At 29.2% G+C, this 13121-nt stretch overlaps 3 protein-coding genes across 3 annotated transcripts in view; 2 read left to right on the top strand and 1 right to left on the bottom strand.

Moving 5' to 3' along the window:
* The first annotated feature begins 1855 nt into the window (after positions 1-1855).
* Positions 1856-5316, top strand: LOC123296800 (E3 ubiquitin-protein ligase SlrP-like). The gene is made up of 2 exons (XM_044878454.1): positions 1856-2017; positions 2854-5316. The coding sequence occupies exon 2, from the start codon at positions 2944-2946 to the stop codon at positions 5212-5214; it is 2271 nt and encodes a 756-aa protein (XP_044734389.1). The 5' UTR covers positions 1856-2017; positions 2854-2943; the 3' UTR covers positions 5215-5316.
* Positions 5047-13121, bottom strand: part of LOC123296799 (probable E3 ubiquitin-protein ligase NGR_a03640) — a 659126-nt gene continuing 651051 nt past the window's right edge. Inside the window, exon 3 of the mRNA XM_044878453.1 lies at positions 5047-5136. The gene's annotated coding sequence lies outside the window, so the exon portion shown is untranslated. The remainder of the gene's footprint in view (positions 5137-13121) is intronic.
* LOC123296798 (sarcosine dehydrogenase, mitochondrial) lies at positions 6574-12669 on the top strand. Its single transcript, XM_044878452.1, has 12 exons — positions 6574-6728; positions 7425-7678; positions 7979-8191; positions 8638-8964; positions 9193-9376; positions 9625-9890; positions 10114-10311; positions 10374-10610; positions 10929-11325; positions 11522-11792; positions 11853-12028; positions 12321-12669. The coding sequence occupies exons 1-11, from the start codon at positions 6602-6604 to the stop codon at positions 12001-12003; spliced, it is 2625 nt and encodes an 874-aa protein (XP_044734387.1). The 5' UTR covers positions 6574-6601; the 3' UTR covers positions 12004-12028; positions 12321-12669.

Below are 13121 nucleotides of genomic sequence, written 5' to 3'. Positions count from 1 at the left end.
AAATAAATAAACAATAGGTCTTTCAAAATTCGTAAAATTTCTTTGTGTGTATTCTCAATTGATTGTCTTCATTAACATTTTGTGAATTATTTGTCTAGTGCAGGGCTTCTTAAACTATGGGTCGCGACCCCGTTTGGGGTCGCGTAGCAAAATTCTGGGGTCGCGAGAGATAAAAATACAATTTAACAAAAAATGTTTTTTAACTTGTAAAATTATTGTTATAAAGATAAAATAACAATTATCGTAGATAAATATATCATAAAATCTTCTAGTTCGGAAAGATTGTTTGTACCTGCATTTCTATTAAGAGTATTATAATAACTTGAATAACATTTACTATGAATTATGAAATGTTATTGGAATTAGTAAAAAATATAAATTTATTTTTGTCAATCTCTAAAAGCCGAAATAATCCCGAGAAATAATTATCAACAAAATTTTTAGGTATTAATGCTGAAGAAACAGCTTTAACACATATTAAATCCCAATATCGTTCAGCGATAAAAATTGTTGAAGAGGTCTTACGTCCAGCAGTTTCAAACATTCCACCAAGATTTGATTTGTAATGCAATAAAAAACAGGCGCAACCATCTCATTAAATTTTTAACTTTTACTTTAATTTAATACTTACCACGCAACTACTTGAATATATTCGAGAGAATTAAGACGATCAGAATCCATTTTTATTTTTGAAACTATAGTAAATACAATTTTATAATTTTTTGTGCAATTTTTAATTTTAGATTTTTGTATGTTTCAAAACGAATTCTAAACTTATATATTTTCATATGTATATGTTTATTGTTACCTAATAGATAAATCATCAAAAAATATTAATTTATTTTTCTTTTATATTTGTATGGGGTCGTCAACAAACTCGCAATCATAAATGGGGTCGTGAATTACAAAAGTTTAAGAAGCCCTGGTCTAGTGACATTATTTAAGTATTTTGGCCGTTTTCATTGTGCCCCTGTTCATTAACTAATTAGTGTAATTTAGTCGTTTTAGGTGTGTTTATATTATTTTCCGATTTTTTTATGGTATGTACTGAGTTTATTTTAGCACTTAGGTCTTGTTAATCGTGTTGATTACATTTGGGAAGTGTTTAATTGTGATTATAATTGACTCATAACGAAATAAAATGGTTTTACATTGCATTTAACTTACATCAAACTAATAATTAATTGTTATTAATAATGTTAATATTAAAATAAATATGTTATTTTATTTCAAACATTGCAATAAATTATTATTTTATTAATATTTGTTATTTTATTTTAGAAATATTTCGAATAGTACCTAATTCCTGCCATTTATTTAAAAAAAATAGTTTATTGTAAGTGCCTTTCTCCAGGGGGCTTTTTGGACAACATTTCATTTACAGTAGAGTTGCCTATCTATTTATGTAATAAATTATAATCTGTGAATCCCATCGTTCACTTAAGCCTAAAAAAAAAAAAAGAAATGTATGCATACCAAATACTAATGACAAAATAAACAAAAACTACAAAAGTTTTATTCAAAATTGTATTGCTTTTGCTGTTTAAAACTTTACTGATTTTGTCTTATAACACTAAAAGGATATTCTATTTTTCGATATTAAGTATTTTTATTTTCTAGATTCCTTGTTGCACCATAAGGTGTAATGTTATGTACATATTTCGGTGAAATTATTTCCTCAAAAACTAGATCACAGACTTTTATGTATATGATAATCAAAGATATTATGATAAATGATAATCGCATATAAATCCTAAGTCCATTGTGTAATGATGCGCAATAGGTAATCCCTAAAAAAGTTTTAATAATAACATTGTGCAATCCTAGAAATGTACATAAATACAAAAACAGGAGACATTTTGATGTTAGTTATAATTGATCGGGAAGTTTGAACGATTCAATAATTATAACTTACTTAATTTAGTTTAATTCATTGTTGTGTATTCCTATAATTTATGGTGATTATCCTGTAAAATATTTGTGGTGATTAATCATCATAACCGCACTTTCAATAAAGGTAAGCAAATATTTTCTTTCGCTGAATTAAGAACAAAAAAATTAAAATTATTGCTTTTATTAAGCAAATTTTGTTGTTTTCAATTTTTATATTTGAATAATTAGGTTTAAAATTAGATATGGGCGTAATTTAAATTTTTATGATTCACATTTTCCTTTGTTTTCTCGTCATTGAAGCTTACATTTTTTATTCCGAAAATCTAAATAATTATAAAACTAAAAAGATTTTACCAGTTCTTGCTGGTTTGATAGGACTTTAAAAGTAAAGAAAACACTTTCCAAAACTTAGAAACAGCGATTTTGATAAGATAAATATTTTATATAAGATTCTTGTGTATATTCATTTAAAAGCGTTTACCCACAAATTGCGGTTTCAAGAAAGGAAAAAATTATTAATGGCAGATTGTGAGAGGTGACGAAATTGGGATCATTAATATAAGATTGAAATTGATTCACATTTTGTAGAAAATTTATCGATTTTTAACCGACTTCAAACAAAAATGGAAGAGGTTATCAATTCGACTGTATTTATTTTTTTTTTAATGTTTGTTACCTCAGAACTTTCGACTGGGTGAACCGATTTTGATACTTCTTTATCTATTTAAACTAATTTTTTACTTTTTAGTGCATTTTAATTTGTTTTGGAAAAGTTTTTCTTTTGAAGTCGGTTTTCTTTTTGTAAAAAGTTTTTTTTTCTATTAGGTTAGAAAGGTTTATATGACCTTAATTATAAAATTAATATTTGGCATACAATCTTTTTTAATTTTTGGATGATTACCAAATTCATAAGAACTTTTAAACAATTCATTTTGTTAATTTGCCATTTTGTCTTTTCAGGGTCTTTTATAGTGAAAGGGGTTATGCAGTATTTGCTCTCAAGGAAAAATCATATCTTCGTAGTAAACCGGGATAATTGTTTTATTGAAAATGATTCCCGATTATCTAGAAGAATTTAAAGTATGGGAGCTTTGGGAGTTACCAGATGATGAAGAATTTTATACTTTTGAATTACAACCAGATTGCGAAGAAGAATCGGAAATAAAATTAAAAGTGGATGAATCGGTTTTAAACGCATGGGAACTTTGGAAGAAAGCGGATGATCAAGGTGAAAATGAATCACGTGGTGAAGCTTTTGAAGAATTGAAAAATTGTGGAGAATATTTATCTCTAGGATATTTGTCCTTAACAACTATGCCCAATGTTTATCCATATGGATTAAAGGAATTACATCTTGCAGATAATAAATTAACACAAATTCCAGATAATTTACCTGAAACACTTGAAATTTTAAATATGGATTGTAATCAAGTGTGTATTATTTCAGAAAAATTACCATCTAATTTACGGGAATTACTATTACCTAGGAATCAAATAATCAGTATTCCAGAAACATTACCTGATTCAATAACACGTTTAAATTTATACGAGAACACGATTGACGTATTACCCAAAAAATTACCCAATAGTTTAAAAAGATTAGATGTTTGTGGTAATCAATTAACAAGTCTACCAGAAAATTTACCTGAAACCTTAGAAGAATTAGAAATAGGATCAAATAAACTTACGTGCTTGCCAAATAATTTACCAAAATCATTACGTTCTATATTCGCAGATAATAATGAAATAAAATTTTTACCCAAAACATTACCTGAAATGTTAAACGAAATTAGTATTCGATGTAATCAATTAACTTGCTTACCAGAACAATTACCCAAATCGTTAGAAAGATTATACATGTCGAGTAATAAAATAACCGAACCAAAATTTGATTTTGAATCCATAATTGAATTGGACATTGAAAATAATGGAATTGAAACAATACCTGAAGATAATTTTAATTTACCTAAATTACAAAAATTATTCGTTTCGGATAATAAATTAAAAATGTTACCGAAAAATTTACCCGAAACATTAGAATGTTTATACGCATGTAATAATGAGTTTACAGAAATTCTAACTGATTTACCAAAATCATTAAGAAATTTAGATTTGGATGGTAATAATATAACTACTTTATCAGCAAAATTACCTCCAAATTTGGAACGATTGAGCTTAAACTTTAATAAATTTACGGAAATTCCTACAGAATTACCCGAATCATTGGATTCATTATGTTTATCCAATAATCTGATCGCTGAGGTATCATCAAACATTGAAAATATTCCCAATGCTACAATTTATCTGGAAGAAAATCCACTATCTGAGACCAGTTTGGAGTATTTACGGCAATTAATTCGTACTACAAGTCGTCAAAATGTTTGGTTTGATGGTAGTCACGAATATTATGTAAATTTTGTTGAAACACGACCATTAATTGAAGAAATTCCAAATTGGTTGGATACGGAATTAATTCATCCATATTGGAGCACCATTTCTGAAGAAATAACCACTAGACCGTTTTCTCGTTTATTGTATCGAATACGACAAACACCAAATTTTGAAGTCGCACAATTTAAAGAAGATATGTCAAAATGGTTATGTTTATTAGGAGAAGATAATAATTCCAAGCAAAAGTTGCGTGAAAAAATATTTTTAGTGGCGGCAGAGGCGAATGAGTCATGCGATCATCGTGTTGGATGGTCCTTAAATCAAATGAAAATACTAAGCATCGCTCAAGAGGTGGAATTGGGTAAATATGACAATAAAATGGACGAATTGATAAGATTAGCTCGTGGAATGTATCGATTAAATATTTTGGATCAAATTTCAAGACAAACAGTACGAAACTTAGAAAATGCTTGTGATGAAATCGAAATATATTTAGAATATCAAATTCGTTTACGTGAGGTATTCGATTTACCAATTGGCACATCGAAAATGAATGAACATTATTCCTTTGTTTTACCCGATGAAGATATTGAACGTGCTGTGAAAGAAATAGTTAATAAAGAACGAATTGAATTTATTGATTATTTATTACTTGATTGGCAACCTTGGAAAGAGGTCCTTAAACGATGGAATTATGATCAATTCGTAAAATGTGAAAATGATATTAGAAATGAAGAATTTTTTAAACAAACATTGGACAAACGAAAAATGGAATATTTATTAGAAACAAATATGTCAGATGAACTTCCGTTGGACGTTGAAATTCAACTTGGCTCTCAAGTTCAACGTCAAATTGAAAAAGATATTTGGTTGAAACTAACAAATGAATTCTTGGAAAGTAAAAACTTAGGAAATATAGAAAGACTGTGATTCGATTTTGAAGAAAAATGTAACAGAGCTGTGATATTAATTTTTAATAAACTTTAAAATTATTTTATTTTAGTTTTGAATGAAAGGCAGATAAAATCTAAATGTAACAAATTAAAAAAATTGTTGATGTTTAAGTAATAAAAAATTATTTATTAATTAAAAAATTCATTGTATTTTTATTTTTTATAATCCCTGTACATATGTAATTTATATCAAGGTATTCTAAGTCTAGTCTCAAGTTTATAACGCTTAAAAATATTGATGCTACGAACAAAATTTTGGTATAAGTATTCATAAAATCACCTAAAAAGTTCAATTCCGGTTATTTTAACTCAAAAAACGAAAAAATATCAAGCTGAAATTTTTATGACGTGTCCATGTACATAGAAACTGAGTTTGAGTTCGTAAATGAGCAACATAGTTCAAAATCTCCTACGGACCCATCTTTTAAAAGTAGCTTCAACTAGGGGTCTTGTGAAACGTTCTCGAAAATCGAAAAAATATGTATAAAAATTGATGAGTTTTCGTTCTATAAACCTACTAAAATATTCATAATATTTCTTACGATTCTTTCACGACGATCCATTTAATTTTAATTTAAATAGAAAAAATTCCTTAAATGTGACAAACAAACAAAATTTTTACTTGATAAGAACCTTATCCCTAATTTTGAAAACATGGATCACTGAAATGTAAAAATATAATAAAAGGTCAAGATGTTAATAATGTTGACTTATAGTGTAGGCGCTGGAGGAAGTAATTAAGGAGAAATGCAAGAATTGGATAATACTAGGGATTTCAATAAAACTTTATAAATACATTTTTGATTAACAAAGTTTCCAAAAATCACAAAAAATTCCTAGGTCATCGGACATTTTATTATTATTTTATCGTTCAAAGTTGGCTGAAAAAATGATGAATCATATAGGTTATCTTTTTCAATTGGATATTTCTATATCAAAAAATTTAGCCAGTGTGATAAAAAACTATCTAAAATATTTAGACAACCCCTCATGAGTAAAATGGGATTTAACCTACGAAATAAAGAAGTATAAAGTTTCATGAAAATATAGTTAAAGCCTGTATGCGCTAGAATCCAAATAGTTCGTGTTGGAGAAGCGAGTATTATGAGTAAAATTTTAATCTTTCGAAGTATGTCGTATATATTCAGATATCACAGATTCTTAAACTCCTATTTTTACCTTCGTTTAAAACCTGAAGAGTTTTTTTGGTAAAACTATACCGTTTCTAATTTTTCTTACGTACCTTCATCCAGCGCTGGTACTATACTGATAATGAATTTCTATATTTACAGTATAAACAGTATATTTTGTAAAGTCAATTTTTGCATGGCTTGAACTCCATTCTTATAAATCATTTTTCAACAATGTCTACACAAATTCGGTTGCTAAGTAAAGTTTATGGGCAGCAATTTAACAAGCGTTTTTTTAGTAACGGTTTAAAAAGAGCACACAATGTTGAATTACCTAAACGAGCAGATGTTGTAATCATAGGTAACAAATAACTACTTTTTAAACAATTATATTTAATTTAACAAATTTTTTAAACGAATGTTCGAACAACTAAATTTTTATGTCAGTAACAGGGCCGGATTCAGGCTTAACTTATTAGAATCGGCAAAATCCGTCATTCTACAATAAAACAATTTTTTTAACCGAAACAAAATATAAACCAGTTTATTTTACTCAAAATTTTTGCTTCCTGTACTAACTTTTGATTACTAATAATCAAAAATATTAGAAGTTAAACGAATTTCAAAAGGACCAAACATGTAGCTGGGCGAAGTGGTTTTGGAGCTTCCGGGCTCGTGTTAATCCAACAGGAAGTGACTAAAATTAAAAGATACTCTGACAATATTGGATAGCCTCATCTATAACTTTGGCAGAAATCAACTCATTTCTGCCATCGTTTCAGGCATAAATTATGCGATTGCATATAATATAGCATCTCACCTCTTGAAATTCAATGAAAATCGGGAATTTTGGCATGGACTATCTCGAAAAATTCACGTTGGCGAGATTTGTGCCAATTGAAACATTTGTTCAGCTGGACAAGAAGAATATTTCCCCAAATTCTGGCAACATTTGACCAAAAGCCATTTCCATATATATTGGTCCAGGGTCCATGGTACTTTGAAAACGCTAAACTTTTTCAATATTATTTGTTTAAATTAAAATTATATTTAACAGGAGGAGGAAGTGCTGGATGTAACACATTATATCAACTTTCAAAACGTAATGTTAAAGCGATTCTATTAGAAAGGAACAAAATAACATGCGGTACAACTTGGCACACTGCAGGATTGATTCGAAGTCTTCAATCAAGTGATATCGATATTGCTTTATTAAATACAACTCGTAACGTGATCAAAGGTTTGGAAGAAGAAACTGAAATACATCCAGGATGGATAAATAATGGTTCTTTATTTATTATTCGGACGCAAGTAATTAATAACAAATCCTGAGAGAAATTGTTCCTACTTGGATCGAAGGAAACTTGGTTAGATTTTTTTGGGGACTAATATACTTCGATTGTTTTTAACCTAGCCAAGATATCTACTCAAAAACAAACGGGTTATCCACTTTAAATTTACTCAGCCATAGCCTATAGTCAGTCAAATGTAGTTTAGAATGGTGTTTGACTACCAATCGTCAGGTCGAAGACCAATCGTCACAATTTCTGTCAGGAAAATAAAAAAATAAAACTAATTAATAAAAAAAATTACAATATTATATTTTATTAGGAGAGAGAACAGGACTATATACGCCAATCAACGTTGGGGAAATTTTTCAATATTAAAAGTGAAATCTTAAGCTCCAAAGAAATCACAAAATTATTTCCATTGCTTGATGAAAATTCGTATCAAAGTGCCTTATACTGTCCAGAAGATGGTGTAATAGATCCAGCAATGTTATGTAACGCGCTGAACAAAGGTTCTTCAAACAATGGCGGAAAAGTTTGTTAATAATAGTTTCAATTAGGTTGAGAAAACATTTCACATTGAAAGCCTTCATTAAATTGGTTAATTAATGCCACAATTTTCAAATTAGGTCCCATAGTAAAAATATTTTGCTAAATTTATTTAAAACATTAATTAGATAGACCGATTTCGATTGTAATCGGCAAAGCAATCGAAATCGGTGTAGCTAATTATCTTTTTTAGTAAATTCAACTAAAAAATTTGTTTTTTGTGTATCCTGGAGGGGTTACATTTTAACAAAATGCATAAAACAGCTCACAGAAATGCTCATTTTAATTTTAATAAATCTACTCCGGCCTTCTTGTGGCCATAATAAAACAAGTATAGTTGCATACTCTTAAACTATTGAAGCAAGTGTATTCTCAGCCGGAATGTTTTAATTTTAATTATACATTTACAAATTATACTTTTTTTTTTTATAGATCTTTGAGAATTGTCCAGTAACTGAAATACAAACTGAACTGATGAATGGTAAAAATAAAATTGCTGGTGTTTTCACACCTTTTGGATTAATTGAAACAAAATGTGTTGTTAACTGTACTGGTGCATGGGCAAATGATTTAACCAAAGGTTTAAATTTAAATTTACCTTTGATTTCAACAAAACATTCGTATGTGGTAACAAATAGTATGAAAAGTATTCGTGGGGTGCCAAGTGTTAGAGATCAAGACGCATCTATCTATATGCGAATTCAAGGAGAATCAATTTGTTTAGGTGGATATGAATATAACCCGGAAATTTTAAACAAAGTAAGTGTATGAAATAATTGTATGAAATGCGGTTCCATTTGGTTCAAATGCCCCATTTGATATGGCTTCATGAAGCCAAATTTACAGGGTGCCCCAGAATTAACGGATGATATTTTATTGACTTCTTCTATTGTTGGGAGACGGAACCATTGAATGTGTAAAACGATTAATGTGCATATTTGCATACTTATCGCTTTAACGTTCAAAATTACTATTTTTTATTTAAAGGCACCAGACAATTTCTATTTCGGTTTATTTGAACTAAACTGGGAAGTGTTTGAAAGTCTTATGCGAGGTGCTATTAAGTTGTGCCCCAAATTAGAAGAAATAGGTATCAAGTCTACTATTTCTGGTCCTGAGAGTTTTACACCTGACCATAAACCAATTATGGGAGAGGATCCTAGATTAATAGGTGAGCATATTGCACAGAGATAAATGTAGAAGACTGATCGATTGTATCGTAAGAGTTGCGTTGAAAAACAAACGCGGATCTTGAGGTAACGACACCCAACTAAATTTTGTAGAAAAAGATTCACTAAATCAATACAATTTTCGCTTAAATATAACTCTTTCGAGAAAATGATCAGTCTTTTACTCTACCTAAATTATTTATAAAAGATGTTTTATAAAAATTTAAAAACGTTAAACTTATATTCATAGGTTTGTACCATAATTGTGGATTTAATTCTGCGGGTATGATGTTGGGCGGAGGTTGTGCAGAACAAATTGCTTTATGGGTACTACAAGGTCGACCCGATCTACCAATGTTTGCATTTGACATTCGAAGATTCTTACCAAAAATGTTATCGGATCGTGATTGGATAGTAGAAAAGACTCATGAAGTTTATGCTAAGTCCTATAATACACACTTTCCTTTGGATGATTCTTTAGCTGGACGTAATTTATTTCAAAGTCCATTTCATGAGGTAACAATTTCATAACTATAAGTTTCACAAGTAGTTGGTTCGAGTAATGCGATTTATATACAGTGTGTTCCACTTTGAGTCCCATCAACACTTTTTGATAGAAAAGCTATCATAGGCGTGTTTATCAATCAATAAAATTTCAACAAAAATATATCTCAGGTCGACCTTATAACGCCTCTTAGACTTTTTATTTGAGATATAATAAAAAAACTACTTATTTTAGGAATTAGTTAAAGCAGGAGCTTTTATGGAACAGAAATCAGGATGGGAAAGACCACGATACTTTAGAGATGACAATAAAAGTGTAGTTCCTGAAAAATATCGATGGTATGGCGCTTATGGTAATACTAGCGAAAAAACTTCTTATGAAATAGAATTAGATAAAGAATGTACATTTTCGTATCCTGAATCCCAAAATTTGGTAAATATTATTACATCAATTTAAAATCTATAGGAAAATTTAAAATTTCATAATTCTTTTAGGTACGGAATGAAGCATTAGCTTGTAGGAATGGGGTAGGTATGATTGATATATCATATTATTGCAAATTTTATGTGCACGGTAAAGATTCTCAAAAGTTTATGGATTGGGTATTTAGTGGAAATATGAAACAAAAGCATGGAAAAGCTGTGTACACTTGTGCTTTGAATGATAAAGGGGGTGTTGAAGCAGACGTAACAATTACTTCATTTAAAACGCATCCATTTGAAAGTGTTAAGGTAAGAGAATAGTGAATAATATAAGAGAACTAAAGCAAGTTAATCGTCCAAACCTCTAGAAATCTACTGTGCAGTTTTGCTCAATAAATCCTTATTGAGAATTTTACCCCGACTACGACGAGAGTTATAACTTCTAAACTACTTATCATAATTTGACAAATGAGGAATCATTGAAAGCTGAACGCTCCCCAAAGAGCGCGTTTTTTAAACTTTGTGTCGCCTCAAAACATATTTAAATCGACAATGTCTGAATAGATCGACTAAACGGTTTAGCAGTTATTTTATCATTCGATATTTCATAACAGAATGTACTTTCAGGAACCTGGTTTCTATATAGTTGCTGGAGGCGCTACTGCTAACTATACTTGGAGTCATTTAAATAAATGTTTAGAAAATACCAATTGGAATGTTCAAATGAACGATTTAACCAGTGATTTAGGAATTTTAAGTATTCAAGGACCAAAAAGTAATATTTTGCTCTCAAATTTAACGGATGAAATTAATCATTTATCACTATATGAAACAAAAGTTGTAAATTTGAAAGGATCTCCATGTTTAATAATGCGTATAAGTTTTGTTGGCGAACTTGGCTACGAATTACATATTCCAAAACAACATTGTGCCAGTATTTATCAACAAATTACACAAATTGGACATAAATATGATTTGAAACATGTTGGATTTAGAGCTATGTATGCATTAAGTGCTGAAAAAGGTAAAGTTCATACGATTTCTTAAAAGGTTATTGGATATCCAGTAACTACTGTAAAAAAACAACTCAAGTTTTGTTCGCATATCCTCCTTTGAATTAATTTAAATAAATTGAACGTTTCGTCATTTATTTATGACTTCCTCAGCAACTAAAATTAAAACCTAACTGGCTAACATGATTTAATGTTTCAATGTTTCAGGTTACCATTTATGGAATCTCGATTTAAGAAGTAATGATAGCCCACTTGAAGCTAATTTATTATTCACATGTCGTAAAGATGGCGAATATATTGGAAAAAACGCAATCGACAAATTAAAAAGTAAAGGTGTGCATAAAAAACTTGCGTATTTTACATTAGATTGTGATCAACCATTATGGGGCTTGGAAACAATTTGGAAAAATGGTGAACGAGTTGGTTATCTAGCTAGAGGCGATTATGCCTTTAGTTTGGATTGTAATATAGGAATTGGGTATGTACCTTGTTAAGTAATAGATTCCAAGAATAATATTTCCTTTTTATAAACTCTTAGGTACGTGAAACATCCGAAAGGTGAACATATTACAGATGAATACTTGTTGAATGGTAATTATGAATTAGAAGTAATGGGAAAAAAGTATCAAGCGAAAATTCACAAACGCAGTCCATTTGACCCTGAAAGTAGACGAATGTTAAATATCTAAGAAAATTATTGTGAATGGATTGGAGGTACGTGTAATCCATAATTTTTAGCGGCTTTATATAATATATAGATATGTCGCGGCAAACTAACATAATTAGCCATTTAGTTAACATCTTTGCCTTTTTTTACTTAACGCAGCACCCTTATTCAACAAAAAATTTGTTCACCAGTGGGTATTATCGAAAGTTTTTAGAATTTTTAAAGAGTACTTACCTAAACATTTTTTTTTATTCGTTTTCAGCAGTTGACATCTCTTTTAACCTCGAGAAATATCAATTATGTAAAAAGTTATTTTAAAGTTGTAATTTTATTTTTCAGATTAGTTGTATAATGGATCGGATCCAAAGCAATGTCATATTTCGTATTCACATTTGATGTTTTATCTTCATTTCATCGTCGATGAAGTATTTAAAAATTTCTACCGATTAGCAGAAAACAAAACAAGTTGTGTATCGTCGTTGTCGGATCCAAATCAAGACAAGTCAAAGGAACTGCTACTGCTTAATGTCGATTCTTGAAGCTCTAGAGTTAATCTGTCTTCATAGCAACTGAACAGAAAAATGAAATTATAATGTGGGCTGTCAAGTCTAAATAGTTTTAGATAGTGCGTATTTAGGGGTTCAGTGGAAAGGAATGGCGTTTTTTTCGACTTTCTGAAGATTACGACTTAACGAAATTCCTCTGTAGAATGGTAAAAACTCAATATGCACCTACTCTAGAGTCTTACTCCTGAATAATTTCAAAAATTATAAGATAAAGATCAAAATTATCAATCACAAAAATGTTCTTCATTATATACTTGTATTTCTGTTGCCTTCGCAGAATTAGTTAGGATTCCTAGATTCGGTATATTTTATGTCTAATTGAATTCAAGCATCTCAATAATTTTATAATTACTTTATTTAAATAAACTAAGATCTTCCTTTTTTTTTACTAATTCTAGTATAAGTTTTATAAAAATATTATTTTAATAATTACATAAGAAGTATTATAATTTGGCAATACTTTGATTTTATAACATATAATTTTCAATAAATTATATTCCTATAAATAATAACTACGTTTTTCTTATTTTCTAATAATATTGTTTCTAATAATTAATTTTGAAATATTTGTTCG

This window comes from Chrysoperla carnea, chromosome 3, assembly GCF_905475395.1.
Source record: "Chrysoperla carnea chromosome 3, inChrCarn1.1, whole genome shotgun sequence".
In the NCBI taxonomy this organism is placed as follows: domain Eukaryota; kingdom Metazoa; phylum Arthropoda; class Insecta; order Neuroptera; family Chrysopidae; genus Chrysoperla; species Chrysoperla carnea.
This window is presented reverse-complemented; position numbering and strand designations above follow the sequence as displayed.

What these genes read in the sequence shown, in the direction of transcription:
- LOC123296800 (XM_044878454.1), top strand. Translation starts at nt 2,944, where the DNA reads ATGATTCCCGATTATCTAGAAGAATTTAAAGTATGGGAGCTTTGGGAG.
- LOC123296798 (XM_044878452.1), top strand. Translation starts at nt 6,602, where the DNA reads ATGTCTACACAAATTCGGTTGCTAAGTAAAGTTTATGGGCAGCAATTT. An exon ending in ACCCGGAAATTTTAAACAAA is followed by an intron (nt 8,965 to 9,192) that starts GTAAGTGTATGA and finishes TTTTATTTAAAG; the next exon opens with GCACCAGACAATTTCTATTT. An exon ending in GATTGTAATATAGGAATTGG is followed by an intron (nt 11,793 to 11,852) that starts GTATGTACCTTG and finishes ATAAACTCTTAG; the next exon opens with GTACGTGAAACATCCGAAAG.